Here is a 12,557-nt window from a genome sequence, read left to right on the forward strand (position 1 = left end):
ACGTACAATCTGATATAAGCCTTGATCTCAAACCCTAGTCATCCAGCAGTCTTATGTCCTAACACAAGAATCCTCCCTTATGACTCATCTCATCATTCCTAGTAGAAAACACATTTCTCGTTTATCACAGTATGTTTAATACTCTTGCTTAGTTTTACTTACTCTTTCAGAACAATGTTATTTCATTTCCACATTGTCATTTCCACACAATCACAGTTGGAAGGGACCAAAAGATGTATCTCCCAAAGTAGGGCAATTTGGACTCCAAAGATAACCCATGCAATCTAGAACACAATATGCACCCAAACATCTGCACTCTGTAAAAGTGCTTATAGAATAATAAATGCAGATGTCTAATGAAAGTTATGCATTAGAGAGAGGTGCTATTGATTTTGGCTATGAATTTTCCCATATTTGTTGTAGGTTTGCCTACAACATTCTTTGTGAATACTTGAACATATGCTGGATTTACATGGATACATGCCATGTTCCTCCTCCAAGTGTTGCTGCACCCTTAATGAACTACTGAATACTGCATTCATAATAAAGTACTACTGGTAGCATTACTTTAAGATTAAAGTAATTCTGCAGACATACATTAGTCAGTTGCTTAAGTCACCATGTGAATATGCTATGAGAGTGATTGGGGAAATAGTTAAGGTGGGGCAGCTACTGAGGAATAGAGGCAAAATTTCCAACTCTGTGAGAGAATACAAACCAAGCAAAAGTTATTTTGTTTGCAGGAAGTTTAACATAATATTATATACCAATATTTTCTTCATATTGTTTGCTGAAGGCCCAGAAGAGGACTGAGGTAAGTCTAAGCAGCAGACGCATAGCGGCGGCAGGGGGGGAGAAAATAGTGCCCAAGTACAACACCTGCTCTGGGGCTCCCCCTGCACTCAGGAGTGGGGCTTGGGAGTGGGGCTCAGGGGCGCTTGGACAGGCACTACAGCAGCAGGCCAGCTCCTGGGCTGGTGTGCTGCCACAATGTCCATTCGAGATGCCCTGTCCAAGCCCCGCCTGTCCAAGCCACTCCCCACCCCGAGCCCCATCCCCGAGGGCATGGGGAGGGAAGGAGGCGGCTCGGATGGGCACCGTGACTGTCTTTAGGTGCATTCCCCATGCTGGGATCTACGCTATTCTCTCCCAGCCAGGTTGGGCGAGGGCGAGGGGAGGAGCCGATTTTATGCGCCCCCCACCATTAAGCTTCACAGGTCATTTGACCCCACCTGTCACCTTGGGCGGCATGCCTCTGTTGAGGAGGTCTTAGCTTAAAAAATTAACTGTTACATTTGTACCCACAATATTTGGCACTTTTCAAAGTACAGCACAGTTATAACAGTATTAGGTATCCTGTTAAGCAGTGGTTTTCAACTTTCCTAATGCCACGGCCATTTAATACAGTTCCTCATGTTGTGGTGACCCCCAACCCTAACATTTATCCATTTTACAGATGGATAACACTGATGCAGAGAGTCTTAGGTGACCCCTGTGAAAGGGTCATTTGACCCCAAAGGGGTCCCGACCCCCAGGTGTAAAGGATTCAATGGTGTTGATGTTCAGAACAGCCGCCTGGCCTTGACTGAATTCCATAACCCAAAGGCTTTATGGGCCAGCATCTGGCGGCGGAGACTCTGGTGGAGGCCTTATCTCTTCGAGAGAGATGAGAACTCCGTTCCCATGAGAAACTGGGAGGGGGGATGGGATGGACAGAGTTATAACCTGGTGCTTCATGGCGGAGACTCTTATTCCTGCCACGTACGGTAACTTTGAGCTTTAGGATGTCTGAATAAACGGTCTTTTACACCAAAAAAGCCTTTTATTTCTGCTTCTATGGAATTCCTTACATTGTGGCAGGAATCCTAGTTCATCTATCTTCCCAGTGTAGCGGACCTCTGGTGTCTCGGCATGGAGAGGTTGGAATATTCCTGAACTCTGTGGAAGGCTGCGGTGAAGCCCCAAAGAGGGCCTCCGAAGCTTTCCCTTCTGGATTTGGAGGAACCGGCGGGAGAACGGGGTTCTCGCGATAACTCTCTTTCCCCGCCCTCAGACAACACGAAGTCTTCCCTTTACCCTCCGCTGGGGATTTTAGGGACGAGGGAAACGCATCATGTGGGACTTGCATGAGTCGCTTGGGGCGCTTTGGGTCTATGGATCGGGCGCCTGTGGATCGGGATAACTTCTACTCCGCTTCCGTGTGGATTAAGGCAAAACCCCAGATGCAACTCTGTCACGGAGGAGATGGGCCTGACCACTTTTCATGCGGCAACCCAGGAGTCCATTGAACGGTTCCTGGGACTCTCTATTTTGATGATGTTCTCTAAGAATCCACCGCGGGCATAGCACTGGGGCCTCGGGCTCCTAAGACCAACCTCACCGCTGAAACCGGGACTATATCGGGATTGGGAGGGGTATCTCGTGACCAGCTTTCCGATCGGGACTTCCCCAGATCCCGGATCAGCAGTTGCACCCTGAGGTATGCTCCCGTGGAGCCGCTGTGGACACGGCAGGTGCTGCATTCCGGATGAGGAGGAATCCGAAGAAAGCCTGCCTTTCCTCATCTCGACTCTTATTTCCTCCCTGCCAAAAAGAGAGCTGGGATGAGGAAGTGGGGCCGACTGCGTAGATGCCCAGGAAGCATGGGCCCGTGAACGCCAGCTAAGTGGGAAGAGGAACGGGAACAGCTGCAGCAAGAGCGCGGGAAAACCTGCAAAAGGACTACCGGGAACAGCAGCGCAAAGAAATCCAATCTCGAATTGACCGGGTACAAAGACGCTACAGCAACGGCAGTAATATATGCAGAATCTATCGGGTCCATGATAAGGTCCTGGAACACTCCAAACCTGGATTCTTAGAGCCAACGCCGAAAGCTGCTAGCTGGCCATGCGCATGCGCGAAGTGAATCTAACTGCAGCTATTCAACGAGACCTAATCTGGCCAAATCCGGAACGCAGAAAGCAGCTTTGCATGCGCGCACCAAGATGCCTTGACCTACTGCAAGTAGCGAAAGAGACTTTAGTCTGCCTTTTGAAAAAGGAGCTGAAGAAGCAGCAGGACAAGATGCCCCAAGCTGGGAGTCTACGCCAAGCTACTGGTACATGTTTCCAACGCCAGAGGGGCTTCACGCTTCTGGGTCCTGCTACTCGCTGTGATCTGCCACCTTTCCAAAGACCTGTTCCCACTCCAGAAAGCACCAGCGGGCGCCGGGCGCCGGTGCCCCCACTCCCTCTCCACCGACATTCGCTCTCCCTGGCCGCCACCAATCCTGGCGCAACTGCCGCCCCAGCTGGCCGAGGGCCGGAGAGAGGATATTACAGACCTCCAATACCTGCCCAAGCTTCGGGATGGGGACCCGCCTCCAAACTCCCCTTACTTCATCCTGCAACTCTCGGGATGCCCACATGGGAGGACTATGACGCATTTGTACCCGGGTCTGAACGCCGAAAAAATACGTGGACATTGGTTCCGCCCTTTGATGGAGCGGCAGCCGCACTGGTTTGTGACTCTTTTGACTCTGCAAGGGGAGGATACTCGCATGGTGCCTGCGCTCCTCCAAGCCTTCCAAGGGCCTCTCGCTCCCAAGATCCGGTGCTGAAAAATGAAGCCATCCGCACTCATCAAATTCTATTCAGCAAGGCAATCCGCCCTTTGCCGTAATTTGCCTTCGTGAATTTTCGAGGCGTGCTGCTGCTCTGACTCCCTTCTGGAGTGGCCTGAGCGCATGAAATGTGAATACTTCTCGGATGCCGCCGACGGCAAACTGGCGCAGAAACGGTGTTCCTTATCTCGGATCCCACGCACTATTGCTGAATGGATCGAATTAGGGATCTCGGCGGCGCCTCGCTTTGATTACGCCGCCGGGGGCCGCCCACGTTTCAAAACCCGCCGCTACATCAATTACCTCGCCGCGACTCGCAAGCCAAGCTGCCGGCAGCCTCTAAATGAAACCACGCTCCTCGGTTACCGCCGCTGCCGCTTGGGGATTTCCTCAGTGTCTTTACTGGGTGGAGGACCGGGTCATCTAGCTGCCAACTGCCCGAAAACAGAAGCTAACCGCTTCCGCCGCGCCGCGACCCCATCTGCTGCAAGCCACCACGTGAACTGACCGGGCTTCCAACGGGCTCGCTCTAAGGGCGTAAGTGTACCGGTTGCGTTTACGCAGAAGAGGGGAAGCAGCGGTTTGCCTCTCTTCAGCCCCCATGGATATGGGTTCGGACTCCAGATGCGTGAGTGAAGGCAGCGCTCCCATTACGATTCTGCTGATTCTGGCCAACCCCGCTTAAGCACACTCGTGATATAGCCTCAGCCCTTGTAGATTCTGGGTGCTGCCATGGCTTAATGCAGTCCCAACTGGTGGAGGAACTTGGACTAGACCGAGTCCCCTCTAGTTAAGCTTCCATACCGCTTCACTCCAAATGGATCGGCAGCCCTCTCGGGGTCAAGGACCGCCTAAACAGTTCAAAAAAAAAAACGCAGAATCGTTCTCCTCATTGCCATGGGACCATTGGGGAGAAAATTAGTTTTATTCTGGCTCCAGTGGCCAAACACTCCATAGTCCTGGGCATGCCATGGTTAGTTGTTGCATGAACCAAAATTCATATTTGGAAAGAACGGATCTTAGAATTTACTGACCCTCCCCTGTGGAGAACATACATGAATTGGGGGAAACTCACTCTCCTAATGACATACACCCCCTGGCTCTCACTCAGCCGTGCACGCTCCAGTGTAGCCTCCCGAATCTACCGGGCATTCCACCTGCTTACCAAGATTTCTTAGCCAGAGTATTTCAGGAGCAAGAATGCTGTACCAATTGCCACTCCCATAGAGACACTGACTGCAAAATCAGTGATTACTAGCCAGGGCTCAACTGCCCAAGGGTAGAATTCCTACCGCATGAGTCCTAATGAGGAGAAGGAACTTCGTGCTCTTCTTAGGACAAGAACCTTGCTCAAGGTTCCATAACGACGAGAAGCTACCAAACACACACATGCTGCTCCTGTATTATTTGTTTTAAAAAAAGGACGGGTCTTAAGGCTCTGTAACGGATTACCAATGAGGACTCACGCGGCTTCTGTCCAATAAATACCCTTTGCCTTTAATCAAGGACCTTTTAGATGCATTGGGCATAAGGGACGATTTTTACTAAGTTGGACTTAAGAGAAGCTTACTACAGAGTCAGGATTGCGTGAAGGCTATGAACATTTGACTGCATTTAACACAAAAATTTGGACAGTATGAATACTTAATAATGCCATTCGGGTTGGTAAGTGGGGCCCCCGGAGCTTTGTATGGCCTCTCATCAACGAAGTTCTACATGATTTATTATACAAGGAGAGTAGTGGTGTATTCTCTAGATGATGTTTTAATTCTATTCACAAAACCATGGAGGAGCATGAAGCCTTGGTTCGAAGTATTAAAACGCTTTGCTCAACAACTCCCTCTTTGCAAAACTTCTAAATGTTGTTTTCACCAATCCTCCATCTAGGACCATCATTGGGCTACTGGATCTCTTCCAAGGGCTAAAATGGATCCTGCTAAGATTGAAGCAGTCCTCCAATGGCCTGGGCCCTACCAATCTGGAAGGCTGAACTCCAGTCTTTCCTAGGGTTTGCTAATTTCTATCGCGTGGATCTTTATACCTCCCAATTCGCTGAACTGACTCTCCCACTCACAGACCTCTTATACGCGACTAAAGGTAAAGACCTACAGGCTGCCAAGCTTCTCCGGGCCCCTTTCTTGGTCTAAAGAATGTCAGACAGCCTTTCAACATTTAAAATCAGCTTTTACTACCGTAACTCCTATCCTAAAACACCCTGACCCAGATCTTCCTTTGTGGTTCTTGTACGTGGATGCCTTCCTTTGACAAAGCGCTTTGGTGCAGCTCCTGTTGCAGAGGAAATAAAGCATGATAGGCTGGTTCCAAAGCAGCTTATTTATCAAAGAAATTCTCCTCGGGTGCTGAGCTCTAACTGGACTGTAGGAGATAAAGAGACTGCGGCCATCAAAGTAGCGCTCTCCACTTGGCGCCACTCGGCTGGAGGGGCTAAACACCCCTTTCAAGTTTGGTCGGATCACAAGAACTTGGCCGCTCTTTCCACCCCCCCTCAAGATGTCCGCAAAACAACTCCGTTAGCCATAACATTTCTTTTCTCGCTTTCTTTTCACTGTCCATTTTTTTCCTCCTCCCCGAAAACCAATAAACTGGCTGATGCGCCTCGCGCCAGTCCGGGGAGAGGGGTGGAGCTGCCTTACGGATATCCCGCGCACTGTTCTCTCCCCCTCCCAATTGGGGCTGGCTGTCACTCGATCTCAGACGCCCACTCCTCCTTCTCCACTCCATTCCCAGCCTGGTCTCTCCTTTCTCTACGGAGAACTCGAGGGAGGCGGCTGGGCGGCGCTGAGCTACCACCAGCGGAGGAAGGTGACTCCCAGTTATGCCTGGAGAATGGTGTTTGGAGGCGGGGATTGTTGGCACGCGCCTCCTCCCCTCCGTAAGCAGGTTCTCCGAGGCCTGTCATGATGCCCACTCGGCTGGACATTTTGGCTTCCTTTAAGACTCTGCATTTGGCCCGGCGCCACTTTGTGGCGCTGATGAAAGACATTGAGACATATATCAAAGGTTGCTCTGTTTAGGTGCGGAAGCCAAATCCGCTCCAGGAAAACCCCATGGTTCTGTTGAAGCCTCTCCCGGTGGCCTCCCTCGCTGCCCTGGGAAGTTCATCTCCATGGATTTTTATTACGGATTTGCCAGAAAGTCGGGGAAGGCAACACGGTCTTGTGGGTGGTGGTGGACTTATTTTCCAAGCAAGCCCATTTTCATCCCATGTGCTTTCCATCCCTCCGCCTCCTAAGTTAGCTGCTGGTCTGTTCATTCAGCATATTTATCAGCCTACTACTTCACTAAGGTGGTCTCCGACCGCTGGGCCCCAATTCATTTCAAAGTTCTGGAAAGCTTTCCTGGGCTTGTTGGGGGCCGGCCCGGCAATTACCGTCACTTCCCTACCACGTTTCAAAGTGACGGTGAGTCGGAGAGAACTTAACAGAACCCTGGAACAGTATTTAATGCGTTGTTACACCAACTATCACCAAGACAACTGGTGCGAAGTTAATTCCTGGTTTGCAGAATACGCCTACAATAATGCGGTCTATAGCAGTACAAAACCCTTCGAAATTGTGTCTGGTCGGTCCTTCCTCCGTTGCCGCGAACTACTCTGCAGAAGCTGCTTGAATCCTCCAGAGTTCCAACAGTGGGATTTCATCTCTGGCCGTAGGGGTGAAAACGGTCCAGGACCGGGCCTCTTACAGCAGGCTGCAAAGATCTTCCTAAAACTTTGCAAGCGGATAAGGCACCGCTCGGATTTCCCTTTACGCAGGGGCTGGGTATATTTGTCTACCAAGAATCCTTTCAGAGATCGCATATTAAATTTTCAAAACTGGGCAAAGATTCATGGGACCTTTTAAGATTACTAAAGTGATTAATGATGTCACTGCCTCGATTAGACTTGCTCTAATTCTCTAAGTAATATCCATCCTGTCTTTCATTCCAGTTTACTCAAGGAGGCTCCCTGCTTCCCGATGCCTGATAATGCACGCACTACCGGAGAGACCCCCCACCACTATTATTGATGGCCACAAGCATTACGGAATTGACGCCATCCTGGACTCTCGCTTTAATCGCAAACGCTTGCAATATTTAGTCTCTTGGGTGGGATATTCCTCTGGGTGTAATCAATGGGTCTATTCAGAAAATATTGACGCCCCTTCCCTCATTTCTGCTTTCCACCGCGCCTTTCCGCACAAACCTGGGGAGAAGTTTTTCTTAAGGGAGGCAGAGGGTAAAGGATTCAATGGTGTTGATGTTGAGAACAGCCGCCTGGCCGTGACTGAAGTCCATAACCCGGGCGATGGGCCAGCATCTGCGGCGGAGACTCTGGTGGAGGCCTTATCTCTTCGAGAGAGATGAGAACTCCGTTCCCATGAGAAACCGGGAGGGGGGGATGGGATGGACAGAGTTATAACCTGTGCTTCTGGCGGGAGACTTTATTCCTGCCACGTCGTGTACGTGAGCTTTCTAGGATGTCTGAATAAACGGTCTTTTACACCAAAAAAGCCTTTTATTTCTGCTTCTATGGAATTCCTTACACCAGGTTGAGAACCACTGTGTTAAAGAATAGAAAAACACATGATTTCCACAAATTAACACATACACCAATACACTTTTGACCTAGGGATGCCAACCTCCAGATGGGACCTGGGGATCCCCTAGAATTACAGCTCACCTCCAGACAACAAAGATTAATTCTCTTGGAGAAAATGGATGCTTTGGAAGGTGGACTCTATGGAATTGTACCCCACTGAAGTCCCTGTCCTCTCATGGGTCCATTCTCAAATCTCCAGGAGTTTCCGAACCTAGATCAGGCAACACTAGCTCACCATTCCCTGCTGTTGGCTGTGGGAGACATGACAAGCCTACTTTGTCTGAAAATCCAAGCCTTCACACATTTTTTAAAATACTGACCCCATTCTAAACAGCACAGATTTAGTTAACAAGAGTGCATGATGGATTATTTCTATTTGTCAACAAAATTACTCTAGCTAATTCACTTTTTCCTGAGAGGGTTGTGCTCTGGGCATACACAAAAGCACTCTACTACAAGACATTATTCTTCATGTTTGTTGAAGTGCTGGGTGTAATTGCCAGTTTTAATTAAGTTTTTTATACAATCTACGTGTCAGATCTCTAGACCATCTCAAGGTGGGTCAGAAAATCAAAGTAATATAATTATACAAATATAATGCTTAATAATAAAAAAAGTGCATATATAACAGCAACCTTCAAATACACTGCTTGTGTGGCTTGTGGGAGTAATGGTGGAAAGGTATTTGATGCGTCACCTTTAATCATGGAATCTGCATTTCAAAGACAAACTCAGCTAAACAACAACAATCCCAGAGCATGTCTTAAGTACCGTTTCCGTTCTGCAAGTAAAACCAGCAGCAAACATGTAGGACTGGATGGGGTTTCAGATCGTAAACGCACAGCTTCCAGTCACACTTCAGCTGGGACCCCTGTTTTTTGACATATTTTGGAAGGCAATTAAGTTACCGGCACTTCAGTCCTAAACACAGTTATCTCTTTCTACGCGTAGCGTAATTCTTTCCAGGATTGTGCTCTTATTAAATTAGCTCTAGGACGCAATATCTGCAAGGGCACTCCCCCCCTCCCCCCGCCTTTGCAAAGCTTTCCCCAGGGGATCTGGAACTGCGCACGTACACATTCTCCACTTGGCAGGGAAAGGTGTGGCCCCGGAGGGGCGCAATTGCGAGCAGGGTTAAGCACATCCCGGAGATCGCCTATCACTGCGTTGCCATCGCTTGGCAGGGACTGCGTGACAAGAGTTCTGTGTGTTTGTTTAACCAAGCCTCGTGTCCTGGTGCGGCGGCTTGGGAGCCTTGCCGTGGGCACATCTCGTTGCTTAACAGCGAGTTCCGCACGCATCCCAACACATCCTGAGATCTTGTCTGAATTAAGCCACATGCAATGCCCAATTGACTTAAAGAACATTGGAAAGAGCAGCAGTGGAAGCACTTTTCCATCTACTCCAGTCGACTTTGAGACTAGAAGTGTTGGGAGTGCTCCCATTCGATCAGTCTTTGCACGCCTAAGCCATTATTCAGACTATTTTACGGAGCGGGCGGGGGGGGGGGAATGTTCCGGGGGTGGGAGGGTGTGTTTGCCTAGCCGGTGTTTTGTACGACTCGGCAAACCGGGAGCTCCTCCGCCAGCGCTGGGTGTGGGCGAAGTCTGTCCTTCTGCTGGAGTTGGAGGTTTCTTTCCTCATCTCTGGAAGTTACAGCTGAGACGGCGGCGGGCTGCGGCTGGGCGGAAGTGACGGTCGTTTCACCTGCTGAGCGGGGGGGGGGGGGGGGGGGGGGAGGAGGAGGAGAGAGCCCGCTGGGAATTAGTCGCTCAGGAGCCGCTGGTGTCTCTCTGGCTGCCGCCGTTGGCTTGCCTCGCCATGGAGTCGTCGCTGCCGTTGCTGCGCTTACTCTGGATTCTCCTGGTCTTCCGTGCAGGTGATTTTTGGGGAGGGCCACCCCTACTCCAAGACCCATGCATCCCCCCCCCCCCCCGTCCTTTCTAAGCCCTGCCCCCGTTTACGTTTATTCGCGAGTTGCTGTATTTCTACTCTCGGGAGCCACATATTGAGTTTCTGAGCACCTCTTTCTCTTGCAGACCCGGGGAGGCTTCTGAACAAAGGGCGGGGGGTGGAGGGGGCGTTGAGGGGCTTTGTGTGAATCTGTGGCTTCCTCAGAACCACTTCGTGGTTGAAAAGGGGGAAGCGCTCTTGTATTCGGGAAAGTAATGCAAATAGGTTCCTCCCCGCCCTTTTGAGGGGGGTGGAGGGAAAAGGGTCCTCGTGGCTCTGCCTGGTACTAGTTCGCTCCCCCGCCTTACAGTTTGGTTTCTAAAGCCGAGGAGCGACTAATATTTTGTCTCCCCCGCCCCAATATTGAATCCCGGGATGCGACCGATCCTCCCCAGAGAGAGAAAGTCGCAAAAGACGGATCGCTCCCCTTTATGAGAGCTCTCTCCTTGGGAGGGGAGAGATGGAAGGGTGTCCTGCCCCCTCTCCGGTGATTCATCCGGGCTGAGGTCGGAAGCTTTGTTTTCTGCACTGTGGTAGTTGAGTCGCCCCTCCCCGCGCCCCATGGCACAACCTACATCTCTCTGGGTTCGTCAGCCAGGCTAGCTTTGTGGCGTATTCTTTGTGAAGGTGGCTTTGTTCACAAAGAGAAGTGTTAGTCCCCCTTTGATTTTTTAAAAAATCACATCCGTGTAGAGTGATGAATTGGCTAAAGCCCGACATGGGAGTGAAGTGGTTAAAAAGGTGTTTGGGTTTCCTAAAATGTACTCAGAAGTGGTTTCAACAGTGTTTTGATTGTGTAGAGAACAGTCAAGCTGATAGTGCCTGCAGGGCTCGGAAAGTACTAGGGAAAAGGAAAAGCCTTTCTGCAATTTCTGTTATGTTCTCTACAGGCGAGCGTAACATAATGGTTAGAGTGTTGGACCAGGATCTGGAAATCCATGGTCAAATCTCCACTGTTCCACATAGGTTTGTTGGGCCAGGCTTTCTCCCAGCCTCACTGGATGGATAAAATGGAGAAGACTAGCACAATAGCTCAAGCCACTTTGGTCCCTACTGGGGAGAAACATGGCATATAACAATCTAAATAAATATTTAAAAGGTTGTCAAGGCTGATCTTGTAACTCCTTTAAAGACTATTAGATTTACAGTGTAATCATAAATATGTTTAGTCAGAAATAAGTTTCATTGCGCTCAGTGGGGTTTATTCTCTGGTAAATGAAGCTAGGTGGAGTCTTACTGTGCCAAAAGCCATTGTGAGTTAGAGTTCACATCATCATATATCTACAGAGTGTGGTTATTTGACAGACTATACTCACATTCAAAGAAAAAAAAATAGCAAATAATCAACAGTGGGATCAAAAGCCAGTGAAGCACAAGAGGCTCAGTTGGTGATATTTTTGGGCAAAGAACAAGGAAATACCTGGTAAGCATAATGTTTTGTATATCTTTGAGCTTTCCAGAGAAATTTCACAATTTGACCCTTACATTTCTTTGTATGTGTAATACATATAATGTGTATAATACACTGAGGTCCACTGAAGACATGATAAATCTGCTGCTCTTTAAAATGTCAGAAAATTCTATTTTCTTTTTACTACAAAGCATTAACATAACTAGCCTTCATAAATTAGGTATACAGATTATTTTAGGTTCTTCATTTTAGGTTCTTCATTAGTTTATTTTCAGAATTCAGTTATTCTTTTAAAAGAGGTAGTAGGAAAGGTACCGGAAGTGATAAATACCTGTGTTTAGAAAAGAGATGCTCTCTGATCAAAAGCTGAGCCTAATACTCTCTCTCTCTCTCTCTCTCTCTCTCTCTCTCTCTCTCTCTCTCTCTCCCCCCCTCCCCCCCCAAATAAGACTGGGTCTTATATTAATTTTTGCTCCAAAAGATGCATTAGGGCTTATTTTCAAGGGATGTCTTCTTTTTTTCCATGATTTTGTACCCCCACGTGACCAGATCAGCTGTGCCGGGGAATCTGTAACTAGGGCTTATTTTTGGAGTAGTGCTTATATTTTAAGCATCCTCCAAAAGTCCCGAAAAATCATGCTAGGGCTTATTTTTGGGGTAGGGCTTATTTTCCGGAAAACGGGTAATACTGCACAGTTAGGGCATTTTCACGTATGCTTTCCTGGGTGAGTATTACATTCATGTATGAACAGTCATACTTTCAATTGTATTGAACAACTGAAAGTGTGATAACTGTGTGTCCTGTTTGGTGTGACTAGAAAATCTGGCTCTGTTCTGTGAAGGATCACAAGCTTTGCACAAAGGAGACCCCAGATTCAGTATCTGGAATCTCTAATTTAAAAAGGCCTTGGAAAGCTAATGCTGTTATGGGATTTATTGGGATAAATAGACCATTGGTTTGGCAGTATGAGGCAGCTTTATATTTTGTAACA

The 12,557-nt window shown here is 48.7% G+C and overlaps 1 protein-coding gene across 2 annotated transcripts in view; it reads left to right on the forward strand.

The window, feature by feature from the left end:
* The first annotated feature begins 9,926 nt into the window (after positions 1 to 9,926).
* The window catches only part of CXADR (CXADR Ig-like cell adhesion molecule), a 53,574-nt gene continuing 50,943 nt past the window's right edge, over positions 9,927 to 12,557 (forward strand). For both annotated transcript variants that reach the window (XM_048492760.1, XM_048492759.1), the window contains exon 1: positions 9,927 to 10,080. In XM_048492760.1, coding sequence (XP_048348717.1) covers positions 10,023 to 10,080 — 58 coding nt within the window. In that variant the 5' untranslated portion in view covers positions 9,927 to 10,022. The remainder of the gene's footprint in view (positions 10,081 to 12,557) is intronic.

Source organism: Sphaerodactylus townsendi, linkage group LG04 (assembly GCF_021028975.2).
Source record: "Sphaerodactylus townsendi isolate TG3544 linkage group LG04, MPM_Stown_v2.3, whole genome shotgun sequence".
NCBI lineage: Eukaryota > Metazoa > Chordata > Lepidosauria > Squamata > Sphaerodactylidae > Sphaerodactylus > Sphaerodactylus townsendi.